The 13988-nt window shown below is 25.4% G+C and overlaps 2 protein-coding genes across 5 annotated transcripts; one reads left to right on the top strand and one right to left on the bottom strand.

Moving 5' to 3' along the window:
• The first annotated feature begins 220 nt into the window (after positions 1–220).
• On the top strand, positions 221–6416 carry LOC113558687 (protein SERAC1). 3 transcript variants are annotated; one of them, XM_026964193.1, is made up of 10 exons: positions 221–319; positions 1031–1112; positions 1462–1637; positions 2843–2913; positions 2986–3604; positions 5151–5278; positions 5368–5511; positions 5575–5718; positions 6066–6132; positions 6269–6416. In XM_026964193.1, the coding sequence occupies exons 5-10, from the start codon at positions 2997–2999 to the stop codon at positions 6354–6356; spliced, it is 1179 nt and encodes a 392-aa protein (XP_026819994.1). In that variant the 5' UTR covers positions 221–319; positions 1031–1112; positions 1462–1637; positions 2843–2913; positions 2986–2996; the 3' UTR covers positions 6357–6416. The 3 variants fall into 3 exon arrangements, with proteins under 3 accessions (XP_026819994.1, XP_026819993.1, XP_026819991.1); XM_026964192.1 differs by lacking the exon at positions 1462–1637; XM_026964190.1 differs by lacking the exons at positions 1031–1112; positions 1462–1637 and having other exon boundaries at positions 236–319.
• A 40-nt stretch (positions 6417–6456) lies between these two features.
• Positions 6457–12791, bottom strand: LOC113558686 (protein SERAC1). Of its 2 annotated transcripts, none has more exons than XM_026964188.2 (15): positions 12591–12791; positions 12140–12534; positions 11101–11295; positions 10917–11038; positions 10758–10850; positions 10523–10658; positions 10307–10450; positions 9856–10122; positions 8941–9148; positions 8713–8874; positions 8526–8656; positions 8298–8456; positions 8090–8236; positions 6911–6977; positions 6457–6650 (listed from the first exon to the last, which is right to left on the bottom strand). In XM_026964188.2, the coding sequence occupies exons 2-15, from the start codon at positions 12408–12410 to the stop codon at positions 6587–6589; spliced, it is 2166 nt and encodes a 721-aa protein (XP_026819989.1). In that variant the 5' UTR covers positions 12411–12534; positions 12591–12791; the 3' UTR covers positions 6457–6586. The 2 variants fall into 2 exon arrangements, with proteins under 2 accessions (XP_026819989.1, XP_026819990.1); XM_026964189.2 differs by having other exon boundaries at positions 12140–12527.
• Between the last annotated feature and the right edge of the window lie 1197 nt (positions 12792–13988).

Genomic DNA, 13988 nt, shown 5'->3' with positions numbered 1-13988 from the left:
ATTAAAATTTCAAAATCATAAAGCTTTGGCCTGTGATATATAATATTGTTATATTATTTCATAATATGCATTTATACTGAAGAAATCATTTTCTAACGTATATTTTAGCTGCACGTGTGATTGATACATTACCATTGTCACTTGGACACTTTGTCAATTAATATCAATGTGCTACGCACTAACGCGGTTGTTAGAACATCATATTGTAGTGATGTTAAATATCTACAGCTGTTAAGAAGGTCAGAGTAACTATTGGCTCGCTATTCAGTTAGTTTTTGCTAAATGTTCGTAATGCATGTGGCCATTTGCAAATGACACGGTAAGTAAATTTATTTTTATTACTTGATAAAATTTATCAAGAAAACCTTTTTACTTATTATTTAAAAACTTAACTAAATAAAAATCACATCTAACTAATTTGTAATATACAAAAAAAAATTATTTCACTGTTGAAAATTAATGTTACTTAAATGATAAAATAAAATATATTTAAGATAGATTACCACTAATATTTGTTACAAAAATATATTTAAATAAATATTTTAAAATATTTTTTTGTAACATTTTCATTAACTTTTCTTAAACTAATTAAATTAAGATATTAATTAAAAAATATATATTGTATGAATAATACCTACACTACTTTTTTGAATATCAATAATATTGAGCTAAGCAAGAAACCATAAATTTTGAGTTCAATGTCAAATTAATAAAACCGTGAGTTGCTGTCAAGTGCAGTATTATAAATTAGTCTAGTTTAAAGCCAATTTATAAAATACAACAATCGTGAAAGACCTGTCATAGTATCATCTTTTATACAAGGCACTGCAATTAACCAAGAATTTTAACAATTTTTATATATAATATTTTAAATATATTTACTATATAATAATAATAACAGTGATAGTTTTAAAATTTTGTATTCATTATTATCTAATTATAAATAGCTTAAATTAAAAAAAAATGTAGAAAATGTTTTTAAGGCGTATAAGTAAATGTATATAAAACAAAATATGGAATTTCAAAATAGACGATCATCTATCCAGCACTGACCATAACTGATTCGAAAATTTTCCAAATGCAATCAAAGCTGTGTTTACGTACCAGAGTTAGTAAGTTACCTGCCTTTTTATATTATTTTTTGAGGATTAAACACACAATTGCATGCTGTAATACATTATACTGGGTGGTTAACTTAAGTTATAACACTAAAAACCTGGGAACTTATCTTTTCGTCTAGCAGATATCAATTGTGCCTTGTCATTGAGTAAGTCATGATAACGAGTGTTTTAAATTTCAATTCAATAATAATTAATCGTTATACACACGAAAAATTATTCTAAGTGGAGTCTGTATATAGTGTTAAGTTAATATAGCAAAAATAATATCTAAATTAATATTAGATTAATGGCTAAATAAATATCTAGATATGAAGATAGAATATTCAATTTTTTTATCTAGATAAATGAAGATGAATTAATTTTTATTAATTCTTGACATGCTATTGGATTCTTGGCTGAGTAATGATATTTTGGGAGGCATAACCAGGAGGGCTTATTTTGCGTCAAAAACACATTAAAGAATAAAATATATACGTATAAAATACGATTAGTTAACGATTATTCAAAAAAATACACGTGAGTTTATTACACAACAAAATTTATCTAGATATTTATGTAGATTTCCATAATTTTATTTAAATCTTAGATACCAATAATTAGATAGGTAATAATTTATTTATTTATCTATTAATAAGATGTAGGCACTTAACTGGCATCTAAATATCACTTAACACTATCTGTCTGTCAGCATTATATTTTATTTCATATACCTATTCGGGCTATTCATAATATTTCTATTATTGATTTATTCCACATTCCACTTCAGTGAGATCGGGCGCGTAGTTGTCCACTGAAATACTGGGAAAATTAATTTTAAATTCAAAATTTAACAAAATTATACATTGTAAGTAAAGCAATTTAAACAAAAAATAACAATTTTTTCATTTAACGGTTTTGGTTATTTTTTTGTAATTCAAGAAATATTTATTTTAAGGATTTGAAGCTTCCTTTCATTGCGTATATTATCATTTTTTATTCGCCACATAATCTTCAATATGTTTAAATTAATTATTTTAATTTATTTATACCACAAACTGAAGTATTAAACTATAAATCAATTAATATTTTAATTCAATGACTGTTATTATTAAAAAGAATATAATTAACAAACAAAAAAATGTTAAAATAACTATTAATAACTGGTTAATATTGTACTTAGACTAGTTATACAATGTGTTTACAAGCAATTACTGTGTATTCTATTATGTATTATTCTAGTTTTTATTTGTATTTATATTATTTAAAATTATTTTGTAAGTAAATTTTCGCTCTCTACCTTCAACACAAGCCTTGCTTTTAGAAGGTTGATAAATCTCTTTGTTTATTATGTAATTTTTATATTTTTTGTAATAAATAGATTTAATTAAATAAAAATAAATAAAAGTCGTATATCGGTAGGTATAAACGCAAAAGTTAATAATCATGATAAATATTAAACTATAGATATAGTTGCTTAATAAAATAAAAATTTAATACAATTTTAAACGTATGTGTAAATCTTTAGTAAATATTTACATAACATAACGATTAGGTACTTATACTTACATGGTAATTCTATCTTTTCACAAAACAATATTATATTATAAATCTTTAGTCTCACTCTTAACGCATGATATAATGAATTTATAAGTAATAAAAAATTTTACCAAAGTGGTTTAAATTAAAAATATTGATTCTTGTAATAAATATTTATTTGTATAAATTGGTTACTAATTTTCTAGTAAAAAGTTGATATCGTTGTTTCGGGCTGCTGGTTTAGCTGAAATAAGTGTGGAAATATCAGTATCGATAGGTAACTTTGGGTCTAAAATTTTTTATCATTTAAAAAGTAATAATATAAACTTATCTTAATTATTGATAATAGGATTACCTACTATGAAGACAACTGAAGACATTGCATATGTTATATGTTACTTTAAACCTAACATCACATTATACCGGCAAATGCTGATATTATGTTGGGCGAAGACCAAGAACATGTTTTTCTACGAAACTGTATTGATGACTTCATTTCTATCATGGTTGATCAAATACAGTCGGTGGTTGGCGAGATTTGCAATTGAAAAATGTAATATTGCTTTAAATACGTTTGACCAAAAACTGAATTCGATTGATTCGGAAGTCGACGGTCCGAATAATAAATGTGAAGTTAAATGTGAGGTATTATACGACCCGGGAATCGAATCGACTTTCATGGACGTAGTTTTTATACACGGACTAAAGGGTGACAAACTCAAGACTTGGAACCAAGGTGTGTGGAAACAAGTGGATCAGAAACCCGAGCCCGTGGTCGTCAGGAACACCGGATTATCTACGATAAATCAATTTGAAAGATTGACTATCGACGAGGAGATCAAAGAGTTTACTAATTGTTGGCCCAGAGATTGGCTGCCACTGGATTGTCCATATGTCCGAGTTATAGCGATTAGTTACAGCACCGACCCTTATTTGTGGAGACCTATATGGTTAAGTAAACCAGATAGGTAAGAAATATTTAATAAAATAATACATAAAAATGCTTCTTTCTTAAATTTTGCTATAGTTGCTTGCGGTAGAAAATTGAATCTAGATGGTCATTTTATGGATTGAAAGTAAAAATTTATTCAGAGTATTTTCAAAATGGGAACATCAAATTTCTTAAGAAAACCCAATTTTTGGTCGTTTTTCCAAATATTTATATAATTAACGTATTGTTAGACATCAAATAGTTTTCAAAATATTTTGTCTCTTTTTGCGCTAATTAAGCGTTTTTAATGTTATTTTAATATCTTTTAAGTTTATTTAAGATTTATGTATCATAATATTATTTTTTTTTTTGATATTAAAAAGCTTAAAATTTAATACAAAGTTCCTTGTAAGTTGTTCTTACCACATTTAACATTAATACAACGAAGTTATAATTTTTTTTAAACTTATAAAATAAATAGTCATATTTTTGTATAGCGTTTTTTTTCAACTGTAATAGAAATATCATACGCCATATTATGGTGATCATATATTCGTCATATCCATCTAGCCTAAACTAACCGTGAATTTTATTAAAATTTGATAATAATATTACAATACGGCGTTTTATATAGGCTATTCAGCTGCACAATTGTCAAATAGTAGCCTGCAATAAGTACGATATTATAATATTATGAGTGAATATTTTTATTTAAATTCTTCAATATCTTATACAAATGTTTGAAATTTATTTTTAATACCAACACATGAATATGTGAATATCGTAAATTACAATTACTTAAACTCAAATTAAATTAATTATTGACTGTTTTATATCATATGAAAATATTATAATAGCTTCTAATAATATATTGTTGGTGTCGGTCGGCAACGATTAACAATACTGTTAAATTTGTTTGAATGAAAAATATTATTTTAATAATAATATACCGTCGCCCATAGACAGACTCCAAAGACTAACACGTGAAATCTTTTTTCGTTTTATTTTAAATAAAATGTCGATAACTAAATTCAGTATATTAATTAAAATAATAATATAAATCATTATAGGACCACCCCTCCCTCACGAACAACATTTCTGGATACGGCATCTTAGTTATGAGTATCATTAGTTTCTACATTTCTAGAAAGTCTACTATTATAATTTATAATAAAAATTGAAATATTGTATAATAAAAATAAATATTTTCTAAATATTAGTTGTGTGGACACTGAAGACTAAACTTGATACTTGTCCATAATTTTAATAAAAAAATAAAATATGCCTACTTATACACAAAAAGACAAAATTGGTATTCCTATAGTCGCTTATATTTTAAATCTCATATCTACCTACTACAGGTATAGACTATAGGTATACTACAGTGAAACTTCCAACAACAGATCAAAATTGGTTCATTCTATGCATCCTAACTCGATACCTAGTTAGTAGTTATAGCGTGGTTATGACACCAGCAAATGCTTGACTGAAATGATATGTTGGATTAGTTGTATAAAGTACTATAATATGTAGGTATCATAATATATTATTCTAATTATTCAAAAAATTGTATTTTAATTTAGAACAACCATGAAAGATAGAGGATTGGAGATGATATCACTTCTAAAAAATGTACATGTCGGACAACATCCCATTACATGGGTTGGTCACTCTAAAGGAGGATTGTTCATAAAACAAATATTAGTACACGGTATTAATTTTATTTATTCAGCATTAGATGGGTACCTACACCTATGTTGATTATTTTATTATAAATATTTTAATTATTTTTTTTTATAGCTAATGAAAACCAGCATACCCACAAAATCATAACAAATACCAGAGGAATATTATTTTATAGTGTTCCCCATAATGGATCTCCTCTAGCCAATATAAAACTTCCACTGTTTAAACGATCAATTGAATTACAAGAATTAGTAAATGGTATAGTACACAATATTGTGTAATTTTGATATGATTAATAATGGTTTTTAATTTATGTCACAGATTCACAAGATATACAAAAACTTCAGAAAACATTTCATGAAATAATGAATATTAACAGTCAAATACAAGTGAAGAGTTTTATTGAAACCAAGTTAACACTGATGAAGCTAATTTATTTGAGAATTGTTTCTATACAGTCTGCAGGTACATTATCAATTAGCTCACTTTATTGTGGGTTCTATTTTACACATATTAAATTTGAGTTTGTAAATAATCGACTATTCAACAAATAATTAGTATTTATACTTTATAGTTCAGATTTACAAATCATAGGCTATAAAACAAATAATTTCTTTAAAAAATTAAAAAAGTGAATTCATTAGAGTATTAGACCACTGCATATCTATATTCACAATAGTTTTTTTTTGTTTATTTTGAACCAATAATAAAAATATCAAATTTTATTCATTGTACTCAAGATATAAAAAATCACCGGATATATTATCTAATCAAAAATTTACATTTTTTTTATATATATATATACTATCAAGATCCAGGATTTGGAGATTTATATGGTGTTCCGTTGGATCATCGAAATATTTGTAAACCAAAAAATCGGTAAGAATTACAACATAGTAGGTATTAAAATATATAATATAAAATATAAAATTATATAAGTAATTTAAAATTATTTTAATTATCAAACATCTTGGTAAACACTTATAAAATACTGATATAAAAATATATATTACAGAAATTGTTTTCTTTATCAAGAGCTGGTTAATATGATACAATCATTAAAGCAATCAACAGTAGAAGAAACAATGGACAGACTGTTTTAAATAATTTATATTATACATACCAAATTTAAACAAGAGATCATTATATGTCATAAATACCAATATGTCAGTTACAATAAATTATAAATTATTATTTAACAATATTTTGAAAGTAAAACAAAACAACTAGTTCAGAATAATAAGTTAATACTTTTAAGTTAGTGTTGAACAATACAATATTATAATTACAAATTATTCATATTAATTGGAATTTTTGCTAATTGCTATTCCAATTAACTACTGTATGCAGCAACTGTTTTTATCACAGATATTGTTTTTTGATAAACAAATGACAATCTGTAAAAACAATGACATAATAATTATATAAATTAAAATAATTTTTATTTAATTAAGTTCAATGTCAATGCTATCATTGAAAGTGCTTAATAGTTTTACTTTAAAAACTGCTACCAACTATTTATGTTTTAAGCAACTCTTCATACCACATTATATAAAACAATAATACACAAAATATCGGATGTTAAGTTGTACATGAATGGTTTTTTTTAACTTAAATACAAAAACAATTATAATTAAACAGAATATTATAAACTTACTTAGAATCAGCTTTGCAGATAGACATATGGTTTAATGGCAATTCATAAAGCTCACCCACCGATGGATCTAAATAAAAAAAAAAAAATAATTTTAAATTTGTATAAAATAGACAAAGACAAATTTAATTCATAAACTACAAAGATATAAATGTATTATTTGATAAATATAATGTATGAGAATAAACATATTATATTTCATTAAGTGATAAGGAATTACTTGAACAATACTTATTTTGTGTTGTTTTTTTTGTTTCATTATTTTATTATATAAATACGAGTAAATAACTATAAATTTTATTTATAATAATTAGTAGTATTTCATTAAGTTAAAAAAAATCATAACATTTTTTAATTTGATTAAAAATTACAGGATTTTAGATTTATTGCATGTTTATTTGAAGTATATATAAAAAATGTGTAATTCATTTATTTAAATTTCTTAAAGCACAATATGTTAAATTTTTTGAAGCATATAAAAGCGCATTTTTTATATTTTTTAGTGCTTTAAGTCAAAGCTTTGGATTAAAAAAAAACACATAATTGCTCATCATGTAAATATTAAATAAAAATATTTTAATAATTTAATATTTTAAACGATTCAATGAATATATTTGTTTAAAATTTTGTTGTTATTATATTTTTTAAGTAGTTTTATATAATGGAAATTGAAATAAAATTGATGTTTTGAAGATATACATTTAGCTTTAGGCATAAAAACCCTATTGACAACAATAATAAACAGTAAAAAGAAATACAAAAATTAGATTTGAAAGATGCTCTATATTTTTTTTTGAATTGATAATTTATCATAGTTTTAAAATGTAATAATACCTAACACCAGTATTCTATGCTAAAGATAAGTGAAGCGAGGCAAGATTTGAATAACAGTTAATAATTAATAACTTGTACCTTGTCTTACTTTTTTTTATTATACATATTATATAGTATTTGTATGCCTTGGTTTTGTATACCTATTTCAACTATTTATAAAATGTCGTTAGTTTAATTTAATCATGAAAGTTAGAGCATATTTTCTACTAATTAAATTAAACAAGATACACTTATTTTTAAATTATCTAAATATTTCATATTATTTTTTATTAATTTAATTATACGAGAATATCTGCTACATTATATATAATAATAATATCATATGTTGATAAAATAATTAAAACTTACCAGCTGCATCTTTAGGTACACATAATATAGGCACTTTCAAAGCAGTAAACTCTGTTGGAAGGCTTTCAGCAAAAGTGACAATCTTCATTGGATTCTCCTTTAAACATTCTAGGAAATTTTTATGGAGGGATACTAACTTAGGTGAATCTATAAAAAAAAAAATTAATATATTATCATGTATATACACTAGACTAATAAGTCAAAATACCAGTTCTAAGTTCATCCACTTCTACTGATGGCCATAAAAAGAATCGATATGCACTGTTTAAAGTAGCCAATGGTGACCCATGATGTGGGGTACTAAAAAAGAATACAGATCTTGTTTTTTCAAAAAGTTTTCTCACATTTGGATCGTTACTGTTCCTTGCTAAAATAATATTTTTTTTAAATAGGTATTTATTTTACACTTATATTTTCTTAGAAATAGATATTTTACCTGCAACCAACATATTTTTTACTAAAAGCCCTCCCATAGAATGAGCCAAAAAAATTATTGGTCGGTCTCCAATACCAATAGCCAATAATTGATGCATTAATTTGTCTGTGCGTCCTTCGAGCGTACGGTGACTAAGAAAACATGGCATTTTTAAATACTCATCATTAAATGAGAATGGAAATTATACTTTTTTTGTTTTAAAGGACAAGATGGTAACCATTCAGATAATGTTGTACTATAATCAACACCAATCACCCGAAGACCTTCTTCATCAGTGGGTAACCAATCAGACGGCCAACATTGACTATAACCTTCATTGAGAGCAGTTTGTCGTACAGTAGAATCATTCCTTTTGAGAAATAATATTCAATAATATATAATATAATTTAATATAATTGTAAAAATAAAATATTACCCTTGTAATGAGTAAGGGCCATTTCCTTTTGAATTTTCTTTTTGTGGTATATCGTTCAAAACGAACTCAAATTCATTTCCAATCAAGTCCCATTCTCTAGCTTTGACTTCTTTGTAACTATCCAAATAATTTTGCATATCTTCACCGACTGGTTTTTTTAGTATAGTGGTATTAGATGAGTTATGAGATTCATTCTTATTGTTCATATCTATTATTAAAATTTCCATATTAAATATAAGTATAAATTCAATTAAAAATTAAAACTATTATATTGAACTATAACAACTATAAATATTATCAGAAATTTACATTGTTATACTCAGTTCAAAATGAGATTGTGACTCGGTGAGGTTGACAAACGGGTGTTGTCTGACCCCTGTTCGATGAAAACTGGTCGCCACTGAATCACAATCTCATTTTGAACAGAGTATACTAAGGTAGTTATATAAAAAAAAAATGGAATTCATAGAACATAATTTATGCTACAAACTATGTAAATGCATATTATTGATTATTGTTATAATAAAAAACAGATTAAATCATTATATAGAGTAAAGAGGTAAACCATTAATAAGTATATAAACTCTATTTTAAAGAAGTTGGAAAAAATGAGGATGAAAACGCTTTGTAGTTTGCATAGATACAGTCACACAGCTCGTATTGACAATGAGTAACTATACATACTGACCAATTACAGCATTCTGAACGGTGGCGGATGCGCAAGTTTTTTCAAATTTATTTGGAATAGAGTATATAAACAAATATTTAAGTCACATCTATAAAACCAGATTAATCACTTAAGCTAATAAATACTTATAGCTAATTCACTGACAATGAGATTACTTTGGCCTATTAATGTATAAACAGGAGATCTAGTATTAATTGACGATAATATTTACAGTATTTAGTATTTACCAAAAAGGCCAAGAGGTTCATTAATAAGCAGATCTTTTTCACGCCATGAAAAGCTGACACCACCTAATAAGCCATGTACAAGAACTACGTCAATTTTAGAATCTTTGTGGTATCTATTTTTTGGATGTAATAATACTGTTTGTTTTCCAAACATATAATCTCCGTTAATTGGATCTTCATCATCCATATTTAATAATGTGCGGTTGGCCCATGATTGGATTCTAAAATTGTGGTGATTTTTCCATTCAAACAAAATACTGATCCATCCTAAATCACATATTATAGATAATTATGTATACAAATTATTCGTTAATAATGGATACTTAAAGATATGATAAAAATAAATACAAAGAAGTTTTTTTTTTTTTTTACTGAGTTGATGATAAAATATCATATTTACTTTGTAAATCTATAATAATTATCTATTGAAACAATATTCATTAGACTATACCGGTTGAAAAAATGTCTTGTATAAGATCTTTGTTTAAAGAAGCAACTGACAACAATTTTCCGATTTCTTCTGCTATTTCTTCATCATGTTTTAAATATTGATATATAGCCATTAAAATCTGCAAGCCTCCCAATTTTACCATAGCTATTGAAACATAATAAATTTATCAATTTTGAATTTGAATTACAATAAATAAATTTGATTTATAATATTTACCAGTAACATTTGTTTCATTGTTACAATGGTGACGTAAAGCATTTATGCTCAATTGTAATATATTATCATTGTCTATTTGCATACTACCAAAATCTGGTGGTATATCTTCTGGATAATAATAGTCATGCTGTTTATCCTAGTGAAAATAAATGGACATAATTATTGAAAAATATAATACTATATCTAAAAATAAAAAAACAGTATATTAATGTTCAAATACATGTTTTTTGCTTACTTTAAATGCATATGCCATAAAGTAAGATAAACATTTATGTTCATTTAATTCATTTAATTTAATTAACAAATCACGGATTTTGTGTAATATTTCCTAAATCAAAATTAATTAATAATTATTCAAGAAAAATAAAACAATGATTATAATTATTGTTTATACATCTTTTGTCCAGCTTATATTTCTAGGAGATAAAAAAAATTTAGGATTGACATTAGTTGATCGAGCCAAACCGACCAAAGTATGTGCTTGGCTCATTTGTGCTAAATGTTGAAAATCTGAATCTAAAATAAAAACAGTGTTTGTAAGATAAATAAATACATTTTACCGATGAGAATATATTTACCTTTTAAATCAGTCATTGTAGTTAATCGTGTAGTGGCTACCCAGGATAATTTAGAATTTTTGTATTTGTTAGTTATTTCCAAAAGTTTCCAAGCCTTTTTGTGTTTGAAATCATTCCATTTTTGCAAAAAAAATACAGGAGGATTTGTTGGCTGTATTATACTGTTGCTATCAATAATTTGATATTCATCAAGTTCTATATAAATAATCGTATAAGATTAATAATAAACTAATATTATATTTATATTTACAAAAGTACCTACATATTTTACACACAAAAATATTTTTATATTTCAATGTTCAATATTACAAGTGTTAATATTATCTATTGTAAAAGCTGATATTAAATTCTTATTGAAAATTAATTACAAAAATATATAAGAAATAATTAAATCAAATTATATCATAAAAATAAAATGTAATTAAATTGTATTCCAATTATTACCAAATTAATTAAGACTGCATACCAATAGATTTTAACAAATAAATAATAAAAATCATATTTTGAATCTATAACTAATACACGCATACATACTTATTGCCTGTATAATTGTATGATAACTAAAAATAATTAGATATTTAAATTTGATTTAGCACACCAATAGATAACTAAATTTATTGTTGCAAATAAGATGTTATGAATATAATTTATTAATATTTAATATAGGTATAAACTAAAATTGTAATTATAAATAGTAAAATATATGCATAATACTTGTATTTTTGTAATAGTGATGTTAACAACCTATAATGTACATGTATGGTACTTATACTCATGTACAACATAATGCAAGGACATTTTTTCATAAGAATTGACAGTAATTTTAAAATATTACACGAGTGTTATCTAGAAGCTTATAGATTCAAATTGTACGTTTGATTCTTAATTGAATATTTATGAAAATAAAATTAAAACAATATTTAAACACGAAGAACACATGAAGATATAATATGATTGTATAGATAGTATAGTAACTACTAACTATATACTATAGTCTACAGTAGTACAATCATTTTGATACAAAAAACAAAAAGTTTACCAGTGAATGCAGTTTTGTCAACAAATATATATTCTGGTGATTTGTTGTTCAACAGCATTGGATCTTTTTGTACGCAACGTTCAATGGTCAAAACCGTTTCGTGAAACTCGTACGCCAGCCATCCCAGGCTACTGGTCACCACACAATAGGCTATGGACTCAGCTAACAAACGTATGTGGTTGCGATTTTCAGACACACTATTGGACAGTTTGGCCATCTTTTCGCGTAACTTATTGAATGGTATCAATCTAAACACGAACGACCCTGCCATGTTTAATGGTTTTTAGCAAAGACCTGCGACTGATTAAACTCCGCCATCAATAATCAATCAGACATTCTGACGTCGTCCAGTGTCTACCGTGTTAGATGCGTTCTGCGCTTGCTGCTTCTGTAAACTGCAAAGCTTCCAAGTTAATAACAATAGGTATAATAATGATAATTTATCACTGACCATTGGTCCCATTATTGTGATGTACATGTTAAAACGAATATGATTCGTCATTCCATGTCGTACGATCTTAAGCAAGTGTTAACGGTAAACAATTGAATTGCCAATTTTTTATTTATTATTTTCAACAATCAACAATTTACACTGAATACTGATAAAGTTATTTATATTTATAAATTACTTTGATAACACTGCGATTAAAGATAATCTATTATCATGAACTACTACACAGGACTGGACACTATGAAGAAAATCGCGGACACAAAGTTGTACGGGGTTCGTACACATGCGATGTAATTGCACTCTGCCTGTTAGTAGTACGAACTACGTTTTTTTATAGTATAACACATCGTATTAGGATAACACCACAGAATAGTGATATTAGTGATAATAAATAATAATTATTAGTTAATACCGTGGTGCTAAATAGTAAGTTTATTAATGATTTAAATTTTAATTAGCTCCAATAGCTGTCAGTTTTTGACGTTTTTATAGGTATATAAAAAAAAATATGTACATTTGTTACGTTTATTTTACATTTTTACCAACTTTGATCATTTCTTCTTTTTGGAGCTTACTTTGATTTGTTATTTGTGAATATTATCTCATTCTCATGGTTAAGTAGTAAGTAATAATATATGTTAAAATTTCCCTTTTGTGGGACTCGCAAGGAAAAGTCAATAGATTTGTTTTGTGTTCTAGGAAATAATCTACTGTTTCTTCAAACACATTGAAACTTTTACAGAACATTTCAAATACTTCTTCCAAGGCAGATATAAAAGAATATATATGTTTATTTGGATGTATTAATCTTCCTTTTGATTTAATACTTGTCAATGCTGCTTTTGAATTGAATCATCTCCTTTTGAAACATATTAAATTATTATTTTTATAAAACTATATTATATATTTTACTTTTAATTCCTAACTTTTAAATTTTACCTTCTCTCATTGCTTTGAAACATATTTTACAACTAGTTCTTTTCTTAATTTAGTAACATGAATAATCATATATATAGTAGGTGATAGAATCTCTAATTGAAGCAATACAGTAATTATGATCACTAAAAATATCTTCTACCTCCCAGCTATCTTCTTTTATCAAATTGTCTAATCGATTTTAGATACTGAACACTAATCTAGAAAGGAAACAGTGATGAAATAAACAAACACAAGTTGATGGTATATATATATATACATATATAAGTTAAACAAGGTTATAATAAGATTATTAAAAAGTTATAACAAATTGCACAGTGAATTAGTAATACAATTATATGCCATCCTTATATACACACTTGTGGTTTCAACTATACCTAAATGTAAACAATCTATTTTGAAAACTGTTCGGTTTAAGATAATTTAAAGAAATGTAAAAAAACCAATATCATTGCTAGTACA

Source organism: Rhopalosiphum maidis, chromosome 1 (genome assembly GCF_003676215.2).
Source record: "Rhopalosiphum maidis isolate BTI-1 chromosome 1, ASM367621v3, whole genome shotgun sequence".
In the NCBI taxonomy this organism is placed as follows: Eukaryota; Metazoa; Arthropoda; class Insecta; order Hemiptera; family Aphididae; genus Rhopalosiphum; species Rhopalosiphum maidis.
Note: the sequence above shows the minus strand (reverse complement) of the source record. Positions and strands in the feature narration are given on the sequence as shown.